The sequence below is a fragment of the Notothenia rossii genome (assembly GCF_949606895.1).
Source record: "Notothenia rossii genome assembly, contig: scaffold_86, whole genome shotgun sequence".
Lineage (NCBI taxonomy): Eukaryota > Metazoa > Chordata > Actinopteri > Perciformes > Nototheniidae > Notothenia > Notothenia rossii.
The window spans coordinates 92730-107729 of record NW_027639715.1 but is presented as its reverse complement, the minus strand read 5'-3'; the positions used below and the strand labels follow the sequence as shown (position 1 = coordinate 107729).

Genomic DNA, 15000 nt, shown 5'->3' with positions numbered 1-15000 from the left:
CAGCACAGGTAAAAAGGTCACAGTGACTAGCCTTTTCCTGGCCTCAAGCGAGAAACAGGACTTATTCCTGAAAAAGAAACCTAGCCTAACCCTCAGTTTTTTAAGCAGGTTATTGACATGAAGTTTAAAAGAGAGATAGTCATCAAGCAAGATACCAAGGTATTTGTAACAGGTAACCACTTCAAGTTTTGTTCCTTGCGTTGATACAATATCTAAAACAGGCTCTGGTGTCTTTTTAGCTTTAGAAAAGAGCATTACCTTGGTTTTATCCACATTTAAAAGAAGCTTTAGTTCAGAGAGCTGAGTCTGAATAATGTTAAAAACAGCCTGTAATTTAACAACCGCCTCCTGAATGGAGGGACCTGCACAATACATCACGGTATCGTCCGCATAAAAATGTAAAGTAGCTTCATCCACATTTTCACCTAAACTGTTGATATATATGGAGAATAAAAGTGGACCTAAAACAGAACCTTGAGGAACACCATTAGCAATGTTTAACCACTCAGAAGACAGCCCATCAAAGTGAACACATTGGGACCTTTCAGAGAGGTAGTTCACAAACCACCCCACTGCATGGCTGGATATGCCAGTACTGAGTAGCCTCTGTTTTAAGACACGATGATCAACGGTGTCAAACGCTTTGGAAAGGTCAATAAACAGAGCTGCACAACTCTGTTTATTATCTAGCATACTAGTAATATCATTTACCACTTTCATTGTTGCAGTGATGGTGCTATGTTTCTTCCTGAAGCCTGACTGATGTTTAGACAGGATATCATTTATACATAAAAACTCCTTTACTTGTTCACTCACAAGTCGTTCGAGCACCTTAGCCAAAACTGACAATTTAGAGATTGGCCTATAGTTATTTAAAATAGTTGCCTCCCCTCCTTTCAGTAGAGGCAGGACATAAGCAGACTTCCATACTTTAGGAATTGTATTTGTGCTGAGGGAGAGGTTAAAAAGAGAAGTAAGAGGTGGAGCAATAAAATCTGCAGCTATCTTTAAAAAGAAAGGTTCTACGTTGTCCGGGCCAGCCGGTTTCTTAGGATCTAACTTGGATAAAGCTTCATGGACAATACCAACAGTTAAAGGAGTAAAACTGAAAGGGTTTTCCAGACCACATTGTTCAGAGTCAAGGACTGGAGCGTTCACAGAAGCAGAAGCACAGTCAGTGACAGAATCAAACAGAGAGCCACAAGAGACAAAATGCTTATTAAAGCAATTTAGCATGGTGGCCCTGTCTGATATAATGCCAGATGCTGTGGTGAGGTACGGAGGTAGCTCATTTGGGATATCACCAGTGGAAATCGATTTTATGGCTTTCCAAAATTTACTAGGATTATTCAGGTTTTCTGTGGTAACTGACAAATAGTACTTTGACTTAGCACTTTTGACATTTGAAGTAAAGCTATTCCTTAGCTGCCTAAAGCGTAGCCATTCTACCTCTGAGCCTGATTTCCTAGCCTTTGCCCAGGCATTGTTTCTCTCATGAAGGAGATTGGACAGCTCAGCAGAAAACCAGGGATTGTTTCGTCCCTTCACTCTAAATTTACGCAGAGGTGCATGTTTATCTATAATTTTTATAAAACCAAGATAAAAATAAGACCATGCAGTTTCTACATCAGCACACAGATCGATTTTTCCCCAATCAAAATCAAACAGATCATGTAAAAAACCCTGCTCCACTAAGTGTTTTTTATCTCTCTTTGTGATGATGCGTGGTTTAACTTTTTGGACCTTAGTGTCCCTAATTGTGGCTACAACACAGTGGTCACTCACATCATTAGCAAATACTCCCACAGATGAGTATTTATATGGAACATTTGTTAAAATTAGATCAATTAAGGAGGATTTATTTGGGGACTTAATATTTGGGCGAGTAGGACTGTCTATAATCTGAGTAATGTTCAAAGAGGTACACAGGTTTTTAAAATCCTCTGACACAGAAGTTAACCAATCCCAATTAAAATCACCAAGCAGCACTATTTCCTTGTAGGAAAGTTGAGATAACAGTTTTGCCAATGAAGATAAGGAGTCCTTGACAGCCGAGGGGGCCCTGTAGCAACCCACCACCATGACCTGTTGACCCTTTGTTACTTCGACATTCACAGCTAAAAATTCTAGTTGTTTACTAACAGATTTGGAAACCATTTTTGTTACAGAAAACTTATTTTTCACATAAATGGCAACGCCACCACCTTTTTTAGGACGGTCAGTGCGATATACATTGTAACCATTTATGTAAATGTCAGAGGCCAAGATCGATTTGTCTAGCCACGTTTCTGATAAGACAATGACATCAGCATCAGTTGAACTCGCCCAAATACGGACAAAATCTAATTTAGGTAACAGACTGCGCACATTTAAATGAATTAAACCTAACCCCGATCTAGAACTAAAATCAGCAGGAGTAGCTATTTGACTAAAACTACCAGGTGGACCCGGATTTGGCTGTACATTTCCTGATAGTAACAACAATAAAAATACCAAGCACCTTTTCCTCTTAATCAACACACATACATTTTCAGCTGTTCTAGAGTCACCAGCAAACTTCGCAAAAGTGAGATTAGAGTTCAAAAAACAATTCTGAAGGACCATTGTGGCAGGCATGTGAGAAAGACAGACATTTGACGAAATGAATGTCCGCGACAGTGCAACTAGCAATTGTTTGTGCAACCCATCCGAACCTGTACAGGGGATGTCCACTGCGGGCGGCAGAACGGACCCGCATCCAGCAGAATTGTCAGGATGACTAGCGAACTTCTCCTTGTCCAGCACAGTCAGTAGTCTGTCTGTGTCTCTTTGTAGTCTGTGTCTCTTTGTAGTCTGTGTCTCTTTGTAGTCTGTGTCTCTTTGTAGTCTGTGTCTCTTTGTAGTGTGTCTGTGTCTCTTTGTAGTCTGTGTCTCTTTGTAGTCTGTCTGTGTCTCTTTGTAATCTGTATCTCTTTGTAGTCTGTCTCTTTGCAGTCTGTCTGTGTCTCTTTGTAGTCTGTGTCTCTTTGTAGTCTGTGTCTCTTTGTAGTGTGTCTCTTTGTAGTCTGTCTCTTTGCAGTCTGTCTGTGTCTCTTTGTAGTCTGTGTCTCTTTGTAGTCTGTGTCTCTTTGTAGTGTGTCTCTTTGTAGTCTGTCTCTTTGTAGTCTGTGTCTCTTTGTAGTCTGTGTCTCTTTGTAGTGTGTCTCTTTGTAGTCTGTGTCTCTTTGTAGTCTGTGTCTCTTTGTAGTCTGTCTCTTTGTAGTCTGTGTCTCTTTGTAGTCTGTCTCTTTGTAGTCTGTGTCTCTTTGTAGTCTGTGTCTCTTTGTAGTCTGTCTCTTTGTAGTCTGTGTCTCTTTGTAGTCTGTGTCTCTTTGTAGTCTGTGTCTCTTTGTAGTGTGTCTCTTTGTAGTCTGTCTCTTTGTAGTCTGTGTCTCTTTGTAGTCTGTGTCTCTTTGTAGTGTGTCTCTTTGTAGTCTGTGTCTCTTTGTAGTCTGTGTCTCTTTGTAGTCTGTCTCTTTGTAGTCTGTGTCTCTTTGTAGTGTGTCTCTTTGTAGTCTGTCTCTTTGTAGTCTGTGTCTCTTTGTAGTGTGTCTCTTTGTAGTCTGTGTCTCTTTGTAGTCTGTGTCTCTTTGTAGTGTGTCTCTCTTAATTATGAGTAATCCAGAGGTTAATCAGCAGCAGGTCCTTTGAGCTTCTTCAACGTTTACTTTAATGATCTTGTTCTGATCAAACCCCGCCGCTGAGCACCTCTTCATTACGGACATCAACAGTTATTTCTTATATTACAAGCTTTCTGTTTAAATACGCTAACGAGGCTAATGCTAGCTGTTAGTGTTTGAGTAGAAATCTGCAGACGCAAACAGACAGAGATCAGGGCTGCCAACATTTGAGTTCAGCTTGGAGTGAGATTTTTTTTTTTGGTGATCCGAAAAAAGAAACGTTCATGTGTTCAGTGTTACACATCTCAACACCAGATGAAACAGAACTGGAAACAGATTTACTTTTTCTTTATGGATATTTTATAAATCACTCCCCTTTCAAACTGAATTCTTGTTTTACTGCCATAGAGTATTTCATAATTGTTTTTCATTTATTCTCATAAATGGTGACCTAACCGTTTGAGACCCACTGAGATAATTAGACTACAGTATCTAAAGAGAGTCCCTTAGCTCACTGAGCTGTATCTCTCTCAGTCTGACAGGACAGAGCTCTCCCTCTCATTGTTTCAGAAACAGCTTCTATCCGTTAGCGCAGCTAGCTAACCAGATGCTAACAGCAACAATGCAAATAGTGAGTTAGGTAGAAATATACTGTATAATAGTAAAGTTATTTAAGATGATGCCATATTTACTGAATATTTTTATTATTATTTTATTATTATTATTATTATTATTATTCAAAAGCATAATCTTCCAAACTCCTTGCTGTAGTCTGACCACCAGGAGACTCTTGATGTGTGTGGGGAGTTATAGTAATAATCTGTATAATAGTGATTGAATATTATTGTATTCTCTTTTTTGGGAGTTGCACTTTGCAGACGGTCCCTGAGCACCCGTTTCTTCTCCGGCTGCAGATAGAGACCAATGTAATGCGTCCAGCTCAGAGGTCGGCGCGTATTGGCTTTTTTAAATCAAAATGTGATTGTAGTTCGTTGTCCTCCTCACCACGGTACTTAGGAGACGTCATCTGTGTCTGAATAACGTTTTGTGAATGAGTTATTGATCTGTGAAATCAGAATCTCCCAATATCGCTCCAACTTGACTGAACTAAGCCAGAAGACCGTCTCATTCCGTAGACCGCTCGGTTTGCTGTTCCTTCACTTTATTTTTATATACATTTATTTTGGATGAAAACTTAGCGTGAGGAAAGGCAAGTGTGGCGTGAGTGCGTGAGATATGGGTTAATTGCGTGACTCACGCTCAATGCGTGAGTGTTGGCAGCCCTGCAGGGATAAATAAACTCTTCAATGTGGATTTGGACGATTTATTTAAACTAGTCTGAACATGTATTGTCCTTTGGTATCTCACGTTACATCCCCCTGTTTGCTGGCCATTTAAACCACAAAAAGAAAGAAGAAGTTTCTCTGGTGGAGACTGGACTTATCCGCTACGAGCTAACGGCTAACGTTAGCTCAGCTTGTTTCTCTCATGACTTCAGACCCAGATGTCCCATCACTAAAACCCTTCATCAGTTACCATATAGCGATAAAAAGCACCAGGGTGTGAAAAGTGTTCGGTGAAAATGTGGATTAAAGCTGGATAAAAAGGCTGTTTATGGCAGAGCAAGATGCTACCATGACTTTGTATTAAACCATGTATTAAACCCAAGAAAGCGAACAAAAGTTACCAACATTTTTTAAAACAGGGTTCATTTCCAGTTTGGCTGTAAATACATCCTCTGCAAGATGTTGCGTAACATTAGCACACCACGTTAGCTGATAAGTACATGTTAGCATCAGCACACCCTTAGCAAGCTGAACATGGCTCAGTAGATCTTAGTTTTTCTCCTCTTGTTGTTCCCTTCACTTTGTGCGTTTTAAAGAAGGGTAGTTTTGCCATCACTCATATTGACCAACCCAGTCTCACTGCATTTCGTGTTATATATATATAGTCAATAGTAATCTATTGATTCGTGTTCACCCTTTCCCCCTTTTTTCGTGTCGCACAGAAAGATTTTTAAAGCAATGTATTTCTATTGGTAGTGTGTTTCGTGCCTGCAGCACGTCTTTTTGTCCGTTCGGGTCTTGGTAGACCGGAAGCTGTGGGGTTCATAAAAACATGTTCTTACTCAATATCAAGCCACGATTATTGTTTTTATTTTAAATCGTATAATGTCAGACTTTTTTTGCCGTCCGCGAGGAAAATAAATGCCTCAGAGCCTCAGGATACTGAAATCTGTATTTTATACATCTTCCTACGTGTGTTCAGTGTGATTAAAATCACGTTGTACCCAGCTGTGTCTCACTTTAAATGTCTCTGTTGGCTGACGATGTGGCCGTCTGTCCTGCAGGAGACATGGTGGAGGACGCCGTGAAGAAAGCGCTCGGTAAAGACGACAAGGACGAGGACAAAGATGACAAGGAGGGAGGATTCTTCTCCAAGATCTTCGACAGAGACGACGACGAGGAGAAGAGGAGGAAGCTGCGAGAGAGGGAGAGGGAGAAGGAGAAGGAGGACGATAAAGGATTCTTCTCAAAGATCTTCCACCTTGGCGATGATGACGATGATGACGAAGGCCGCGAGAAGAAATCTGGGTTCTCCGGACTGTTCTGTGAGCTGGAAGGACCTCCGGGAGGAACCGGAGAACAGGGCGGAGGAACGAGCATGGGGATCAACAACGGAGGTACGCTTCACTGATGATCCATTACATATCAATAACAGCTATGAGACTGAAGCAGGGCGGTCGAACTCGAGGCCCTCATCTCATGTGACCCGCCCGCAGAGAATATCATAGACAACACAATTCAACATTCAGGTGTTCTCATCAGATGCTCAGCGGCTTCAGTGTAGAAATGGAAATGACACTCTTCTGACCTGAGCTCCTCCTTCAATAGATGAGAGTAACACCTACCTCACTTCTGGGAAAAAATGACGGCCCCGCCCACTTTTGGGGGAAACAACACTGCCATTTGAATGGCGGTCGATACAAACTCTGAAGTTTTTGCCAATCCGATCAGAAATGTAAGAAAGCGAGCCCGGTTACGATGGCCAGTCCGGCAAACAATTACATTAAAACATTGGAGATCGACGATGGGGCTCGATATATCGTTAAATTAAAATCAGTACGCGAGGCTGTAATTTCGCCGGCTGTTACTCTCATGAGCGAGGCGGAAAATAATAGTTTTACCACGCCAACAAGCTGCTGTGTCGTTTATTGCTCCTCAAACATTAAAAATAAATAAGTGTATTGACCGCCATTCAAATTACAGCTTCGTTTCCCCCCAAAAGTGGGCGGGGCGTCACTTTTGCCCGGAAGTGACGCATGTCTCTCATCTACGGACATGCAAATAGAATATGATATCGTGCAATTGTTGAATATTTGCTTTCAATGATTTGCCCCAGACTTCTGCTTTCAGACGTATTATTTAGGAAGTTATTACCCTACCCCATAATAACCCAATGCAGAGCCAATAATGTGCTGTAACACGTGATTTAAAGGTCTCCTATCTTGCTATTTCTAGACATATTATAGGTCTCAGATACAGTATATAAAAATATATAAAAAACATGCCTCTGACGGGTTTTGCTCAAAATACCAAAAAGATCGTGCATCCCTCTCAATGACGGAGGAACGCATGAGTGGTGATCAGATCATTATATTAAAATAACATTATGTCATCAGTCTAAAGTCAGGCTTACATATCCATCTATGATAATAATTAGGATTCGGAGGCTGTGGATCTCGACGACGGAGGTACGCATTAATAATGATTAGATCATTATATATAACAGCAATTTTTATAGGACAAAGAGTCGGACTATTCTGAGAAATATTTGGAATATTTTACACAAAATACTTGATTTTTAAATGACTGAAATTGGGATTTTTCCATAAAAAGGTTTTTATATTTTCATTTGAAATCAGAATTATTTGTATGGTTTTTATTTTTTGTATTTCCGAAGTATTCATCTATTCTTTTCTTTTTATGATTGATAAATATGTTGTACATTTCTTAATATTTCCAGATACTTTCAAACTATTTCTCATTTAACAAAAATATTTTCTTGATTATTATTTAGATTAAAACTTTTCAGAAAATGCTCTTATATTTTATTTTCCTGTTTCTTTATGTTTTAAAGTGAAAATAGAACATTACTTATAGGTCAACATTTTACACTTTTAATACATTGATTGTTGATTAAGCTCAAGTCATTGTCTAGACCAGGGGGGTCAAACTCAAACACACAGTGGGCCAAGATTAAAAAATGGGTGCAAGTCGAGGGCCGGACCGGTTCAATGTTTACTCCAGAACTTATTGAAATGAACTTGTTGAACATATTAAACCTGGAACTAACAAAGCTTCAATTATTACCTATGGCTCTATCTACAGAGTCATCTCTAATGGCTCGATCTGTAGAGTCATTTCTAATGGCTCTATCTACAGAGTCATTTCTAATGGCTCTATCTACAGAGTCATCTCTAATGGCTCTATCTACAGAGTCATTTCTAATGGCTCTATCTACAGCTCTATCTACAGAGTCACTTCTAATGGCTCTATCTGCAGAGTCATTTCTAATGGCTCTATCTGTAGAGTCATTTCTAATGGCTCTATCTACAGAGTCATTTCTAATGGCTCGATCTGTAGAGTCATTTCTAATGGCTCTATCTACAGAGTCATTTCTAATGGCTCTATCTACAGCTCTATCTACAGAGTCATTTCTAATGGCTCTATCTGTAGAGTCATTTCTAATGGCTCTATCTGTAGAGTCACTTCTAATGGCTCTATCTGCAGAGTCATTTCTAATGGCTCTATCTGTAGAGTCATTTCTAATGGCTCTATCTACAGAGTCATTTCTAATGGCTCGATCTACAGAGTCATTTCTAATGGCTCTATCTACAGAGTCATTTCTAATGGCTCTATCTACAGAGTCATTTCTAATGGCTCTATCTACTGAGTCATTTCTAATGGCTCTATCTACAGAGTCATTTCTAATGGCTCTATCTACAGAGTCATTTCTAATGGCTCTATCTGTAGAGTCATTTCTAATGGCTCTATCTACAGAGTCATTTCTAATGGCTCGATCTACAGAGTCATTTCTAATGGCTCGATCTACAGAGTCATTTCTAATGGCTCTATCTACAGAGTCATTTCTAATGGCTCTATCTACAGAGTCATTTCTAATGGCTCTATCTGTAGAGTCATTTCTAATGGCTCTATCTACAGAGTCATTTCTAATGGCTCTATCTACAGAGTCATTTCTAATGGCTCTATCTACAGAGTCATTTCTAATGGCTCTATCTACAGAGTCATTTCTAATGGCTCTATCTGTAGAGTCATTTCTAATGGCTCTATCTGCAGAGTCATTTCTAATGGCTCTATCTGTAGAGTCATTTCTAATGGCTCTATCTGTAGAGTCATTTCTAATGGCTCTATCTGTAGAGTCATTTCTAATGGCTCTATCTGTAGAGTCATTTCTAATGGCTCTATCTGTAGAGTCATTTCTAATGGCTCTATCTGTAGAGTCATTTCTAATGGCTCTATCTACAGAGTCATTTCTAATGGGCTCAGGCTCTGAGCTGAGGAGACCCTCAGGATGGAGTGAAGGTGTGCGTGCAATATACCGGCAGGCCAGATCTAATAGTAATTAGAAATGATCCTGCGGGCCAAATGAAATCCACCACGGGCCTGATTTGGCCCCCGGGCCTTGAGTTTGACATGTGTGCTGTAGATTAATGAGGCGCTGGAAATATGGTTTTCTTTCAGCTGAATGGATGAATACACTTCAAACCAAATGTAATCAGATATTTGTGTGTTTTGCTTCAGACTTGCTGAGCGACCTGATGGAAGTGGCCGAGGAAACGTCCAAAGGGAACTGACCCCGAGAAGGCGGATCTATATTTAACGTTTCGTCCCTCGTACCTTTAACATCTTGTGTTTGAATATTATTTGTTTGTTTGTTCAGATCAAAACTCCTGAGTCTGATTTAGGACGTGGTTAGCGCAGCTTAGCATAAAGGATTAACATGTCAAACATGTGTTTTAGTTTTTCTGGTTTAGCACTAGCAGCATGTTAACCGGCAGTTTTTCAGAATTTTGAGGAAAAAATCTGAGTTTTAAGGATAAAGTCAAAATATATCTCTGAGTGAGTTGAACACTTCATAACTGAATTCAAGGAGTGGATCAGTTCCCTTTAGACGAGGAAACATCTAAAGGGAACTGATCCTGAGGAAAAGAATATATATATTCAATGTTTCGTCCCGCGTGTAATGTATTTAAATATTATATATGTTTGTGAAAAGAGGATTTGTTTCTTGGAGATCAAAACTCTTGAGTCTAATTTAGGGCGTGGTTAGCGCAGCTTAGACAGAATGTTAAATCTCATGCGTTCATTTTCACAGAAATGTAAAATAAAGTGTGTTTTATTCTGGTTTAGCACGAGCAGCACGTCAACAGAAACAATCTGAGGTTTGAGGGGAAAAAGCAAACAATTTAGAATAAATTCGGGATTTGGGGAAAAAAGTCAGAATCCTAAGAAAAAAGTCAGAATTGTGAGAAAAATTGGAATTTTGAGATTTGCCGAAAAATGTAAAATCTGTGAGAGCTTTGAGAAAAAGTCAGAACTTTGAGATATCAAATATCTGGAGTGGAGTTGAAGCCCTTCATAACTGAAATGAAAGAGTTTTAGATATTTCTAAATAAAATGACTTTAACAAATGAAAAGCAGCCTCTTGTTGTCGTTAGAAGAACAAACGCAACATCTTTGAATACAATCTAGAAACTTTAACGAAACTTTATTTGTACTTTTTATTCAACAAAGTTATGAAATCAAAAGTTAAAGAATATCAAAATGTCCAACAAGGTGAAAACGTGTTCTGCCATAATCCAAAATCACCCGGAGAAATCCCATTGGACCAGAGAGACGCTGCCTTCAGGGACCACCACAGGAACAGGACGTGGTGACGCTGCCTCTCATGGTGAGCCTGGGAACTGCAGGTCCAGCAGAGTGAGGTCCTGGTGGAGGGGGACGCTGTTCTCGTCGCACAGGAAGTGGCTGCGCACGCTGAGGACGAAGGTTTTCCTCGGGAGGATGACGAGGCTCTGGAGCTTCTGAGCCGCCAGAGCAACAAACTTCACCTCCGAGCCCGGAGCTGAGACGAGACATAACACATTTAAATACTTACACTTAAAATTGTTAATAACCAAACCTAAAAAAAATGTAACGGTATAATAAAAAAACGTAAAGAATTACGTGAGGGATAATGTGCAGCGACCGCTCATCACACGGCCACGTTCTCAACTAAGTCACGACGCGACTCCCGATATTCATTGAAATGCTTTTATAGATTTAAAAAATAGTTTTATTGATTTATTAAAATGACATGCATCCGCTAAGAGAAATCGTCCGTTGTTACCGTTTGAACTAACGTAGCAACGGCAGGAACTGCTTTGATAGTGTTTTGGAGGAGCTTTTTGATTACAGATTTGAAAACATCGCTCCTTGCTTTAAAAGTAGCACGATACATGATGTCAGACCTTGGAGAGTATCTAGATATCCCTGCCCTAAAGCCAAAGTAACTGCAAACTGAATATGTGTCGCCTGATGTCTATGTCTGGACCGCTGCGTAAAAAGGAGGGTTTCTGCCCCGTTACTTCTCCGCTGCTTTCTTGCCCCTCTTGTCTTTTTCTTTTCTTCGCTGGAGACTCATCAGCCACTAACCATTCATCCAAATCACTGTGCTCTCCAAATATATAAAAATGAATATTAACATCCTCCATGTTGCTCTCAGACGGGAGACAACGGGAAACTAAAGACAAGCAAACTGTTTACAGTTCAATCGACCGGACTTCTTTCTGATGTGAGCGTCCTTAACAACGGTCAATAAGCCCTTGGCTACTGGATTAACAACGTGTCACGTGTTCTGAATTGACCAATCAGAATCCAGTATCCAACTAAACCATGTAATAAAAAAAAAAGGAAGACAGCAAAAATAAAAACGAGTCTTCCCCTTTCACAGCTTTCACTTGATTGAAGGCACTGCCCCAAAAAGATAGTGTGTGTGTGTGTGTGTGTGTCTCTGTGTGTGTGTGTGTGTGTGTGTGTGTGTGTGTGTCTCTGTGTGTGTGTGTGTGTGTGTGTGTGTGTGTGTGTGTCTCTGTGTGTGTGTGTGGGTGTGTGTGTCTCTGTGTGTGTGTGTGTGGGTGTGTGTGTCTCTGTGTGTGTGTGTGTGGGTGTGTGTGTCTCTGTGTGTGGGTGTGTGTGTGTGTGTGTGTGTGTGTGTGTGTGTGTGTGTGTGTGTGTGTGTGTGTGTGTGTGTGTGTGTGTGTGTGTGTGTGTGTGTGTGTGTGTGTGTGTGTGTGTGTGTGTGTGTGTGTGTGTGTGTGTGTGTGTGTGTGTGTGTGTGTGTGTGTGTCACCTGATTTCCTGTGCAGTTTGTCAGGCGGAGCCTCCAGGATCTTTTGCAGAGCAACAGGAGGAACCTGAACACACACCTGAGAGGAGCCCCGCCCCCTGACTGTGAGAACACCTGGCCTGAAATTAAATACAATTCCATTCAAATGTATTTATAAAGCCCAATATCACAAATCACATTTGTCTCAGAGGGCTTCACAAATCAACCAACATCTCTGAGAATATAGCAAAATGACAAGATACATATGAAAGTACCAATGAATGGGTACACAACACCAATACAGTTAGAATACAATCCTTACAGATCTTTGAGATGAAGGTGAGGACTGGTTTAAAGCCAGTCCTAACCGCACGCTGCACTAAAGAGGACAGTCTTCAGTCTGCTCTTCAATGTGAGCACACTGCCTCCCTAATCAACACTGGAAGAGATCCAGCAGCTGATCTTATTTAGTGGACTCAGGGATCTTAATGCCCAGTGCTTCTCAAAGTGTGGTCCGTGAGCGCCCCCTAGTGGTCCGTGAGCGCCCCCTAGTAGTCCGTGAGTATATTGGTACAATTTCACATTTGAAATAAATAAATAAATACAGTTTTCCGCATTCTCACGGGAGTATCTCCGCAATGGAGCGAGGTAAAGTTTCTCTTTCAATTGCGTGATGTAGCCCAGCGCAACACCTTCGTCACACATGTTTCCACCGGTTTGTACCATTTCCAGGCGATTTCTAATCTGTTCTAGAAAAACGATGTGTTTTTGGATATTTGTGGAGTTAGGTGGTCTGTGAGTGTTTTTATTGGTTAAGTGGTCCTTGGTATTAAAAAGTGAAACAGTGCCCTAGTATGTATGTAAGTACAAGTCTTTTCAAATCAATCCTGGACTGAACTGGGAGCCAGTGCAAAGCTGCTAACACGCACGCACACACGCACACAGCGGTGCGTTCAGGTACCTGCAGTAGCGTCGGAGATGCTGAACACATGTATGGCACAAAACACCACCCCTCCTGTCTGGAGAAAGGCCAAAGTGGTTGCAATCCCCAAACCCAGCAAAGACCCCTCATCCCCAAAGAGCTACCGACCCATTTCCCTCCTCTGCATCACTGACAAGCTCTACGAGAGGCTGCTACTCCAACGCCTCATGCCACTCAGAGACACCAAGCTGACTAAAGACCAAGCTGCTTTCCGTCCTGGCCGCTCCTGTGCTGGACAGCTACTCAACCTCACCCAACACATTGAGCATGGGTTTGAAGGAAAGCAAATACAGTTACAAGAAAAAGTTTGTGAACCCTTTGGAGTTTCCTGGATTTCTGCATACGTTGGTCATAACATGGAGGAAGCCACTGCTGTCCAGAAAAAACATTGCTGCACGTTTGAAGTTTGCAAAAGAGCACCTGGATGTTCCACAGCACTACTGGCAACATATTCTGTGGACAGATGAAACCAGAGTTGAGTTGTTTGGAAGGAACACACAACGCTATGTGTGGAGAACAAAAGGCACAGCACACCAACATCAAAACCTCATCCCAACTGTGAAGTATGGTGGAGGGAGCATCGTGGTTTGGGGCTGCTTTGCTGCCCGTCCTTGAAAGTGCCCTCTAAGAAATGTCAAGCTACTACAATAACAACCACCTGAAACCCAACCCATCAAAAACCCAACTATGCAGCTTCCACCTGAGGAACCGAGGCGCTAAAAAAGAACTGAGCGTCACCTGGGATGGCCACAAACTGTCCGACCGCACGCATCCCATGTATCTTGGTGTTACACTGGATAGGACACTCTCCTTCAAGAAACACCTGGAGATCACCAAAGCCAAGGTCAACATCCGCAACAATATCCTGCGCAAACTAGTGGACTCCAAGTGGGGCGCAGATCCACCAACAATCTGTGCAACGGCCATGATCCTGTGTTTCTCTACAGCAGAGTGTGCCCGCTCAAGCTGGAGCCGATCACGTCACACCAAACTGGTCGACACAGCCTTTAATGCCACCTGCCGCATCATCACGGGATGCGTTAAGACAACAGCTGTCCCGTGCCTCTACGCGCTAGCCGGCATCTCTCCCCCGCACATCAGACGACTAGGTATCGCTCAAGATGAAGGGAGAACACAGGAGACAGACATCAGACACCCCTTGCATGGCCACGTAGCACCCCCACGCAGGCTCCGGTCCAGAGCCAGTTTTCTGCAGACAGTCCCTCCAGACAACCAAACAAGCAGCAAGGACCAACATCTGGGAAGATGGATGGCAAAGAAATGACTCACGAGCTCTTGAGTGGCTGGACAACCTGGAAGTCACTTGATAGACTGCGTGTGGAACAGGGGAGGTGCAAAGCACTGATGAAAGTGTGGAACTGCACCACAGAAGACACGTGCAGCTGTGGATCAGTGCAGACAATGTCCCACCTACTGGAATGTGCCGAAGCCCCCCGGTGCAGTCCAGAAGACCTGGCAGAACCTCCCCCATCAGCTGGGCCTGTCCCCGATACTGGCAGAACGACATCTGAGATTGCTACGGACTCGAAGAAGAGTAGCGTCGGACAGCTGTGTGGTGCGTTCAGGTACCTGTAGTAGCGTTGTACAGCAGTGTGGTGCGTTCAGGTACCTGTAATAGTGTCGGACAGCTGTGTGGTGCGTTCAGGTACCTATGGTAGCGTTGTACAGCAGTGTGGTGCGTTCAGGTACCTGTAATAGCGTCGGACAGCAGTGTGGTGCATTCAGGTACCTGTAGTAGCGTTGGACAGCAGTGTGGTGCGTTCAGGTACCTGTAGTAGCGTCGGACAGCTGTGTGGTGCGTTCAGGTACCTGTAATAGCGTTGGACAGCTGTGTGGTGCGTTCAGGTACCTGTGGTAGCGTCGGACAGCAGTGTGGTGCGTTCAGGTACCTGTAGTAGCGTCGGACAGCAGTGTGGTGCATTCAGGTACCTGTAGTAGCGTTGGACAGCAGTGTGGTGCGTTCAGGTA

At 42.3% G+C, this 15000-nt stretch overlaps 2 protein-coding genes across 2 annotated transcripts in view; one reads left to right on the top strand and one right to left on the bottom strand.

Annotated features, from left to right (window-relative positions):
* LOC307027498 (uncharacterized protein) overlaps positions 1-10359 on the top strand; it is a 12760-nt gene extending 2401 nt beyond the window's left edge. Inside the window, exons 2-3 of the mRNA XM_079695762.1 lie at positions 5989-6321; positions 9464-10359. Coding sequence (XP_079551888.1) covers positions 5989-6321; positions 9464-9516 — 386 coding nt within the window. The 3' untranslated portion in view covers positions 9517-10359. The remainder of the gene's footprint in view (positions 1-5988; positions 6322-9463) is intronic.
* A 52-nt stretch (positions 10360-10411) lies between these two features.
* On the bottom strand, positions 10412-14992 carry shld2 (shieldin complex subunit 2). The gene is made up of 3 exons (XM_079695763.1): positions 14922-14992; positions 12054-12169; positions 10412-10787 (listed from the first exon to the last, which is right to left on the bottom strand). The coding sequence occupies exons 1-3, from the start codon at positions 14951-14953 to the stop codon at positions 10609-10611; spliced, it is 327 nt and encodes a 108-aa protein (XP_079551889.1). The 5' UTR covers positions 14954-14992; the 3' UTR covers positions 10412-10608.
* Between the last annotated feature and the right edge of the window lie 8 nt (positions 14993-15000).

Coding starts and splice junctions, on each gene's coding strand:
- shld2 (XM_079695763.1), bottom strand. CDS start 14,953: ATGCACCACACTGCTGTCCGACGCTACTACAG. Junction 12,170..14,921: donor GCTGTCCGACGCTACTACAG/GTACCTGAACGC, acceptor ATTTAATTTCAG/GCCAGGTGTTCTCACAGTCA. Junction 10,788..12,053: donor CAAACTGCACAGGAAATCAG/GTGACACACACA, acceptor GTCTCGTCTCAG/CTCCGGGCTCGGAGGTGAAG.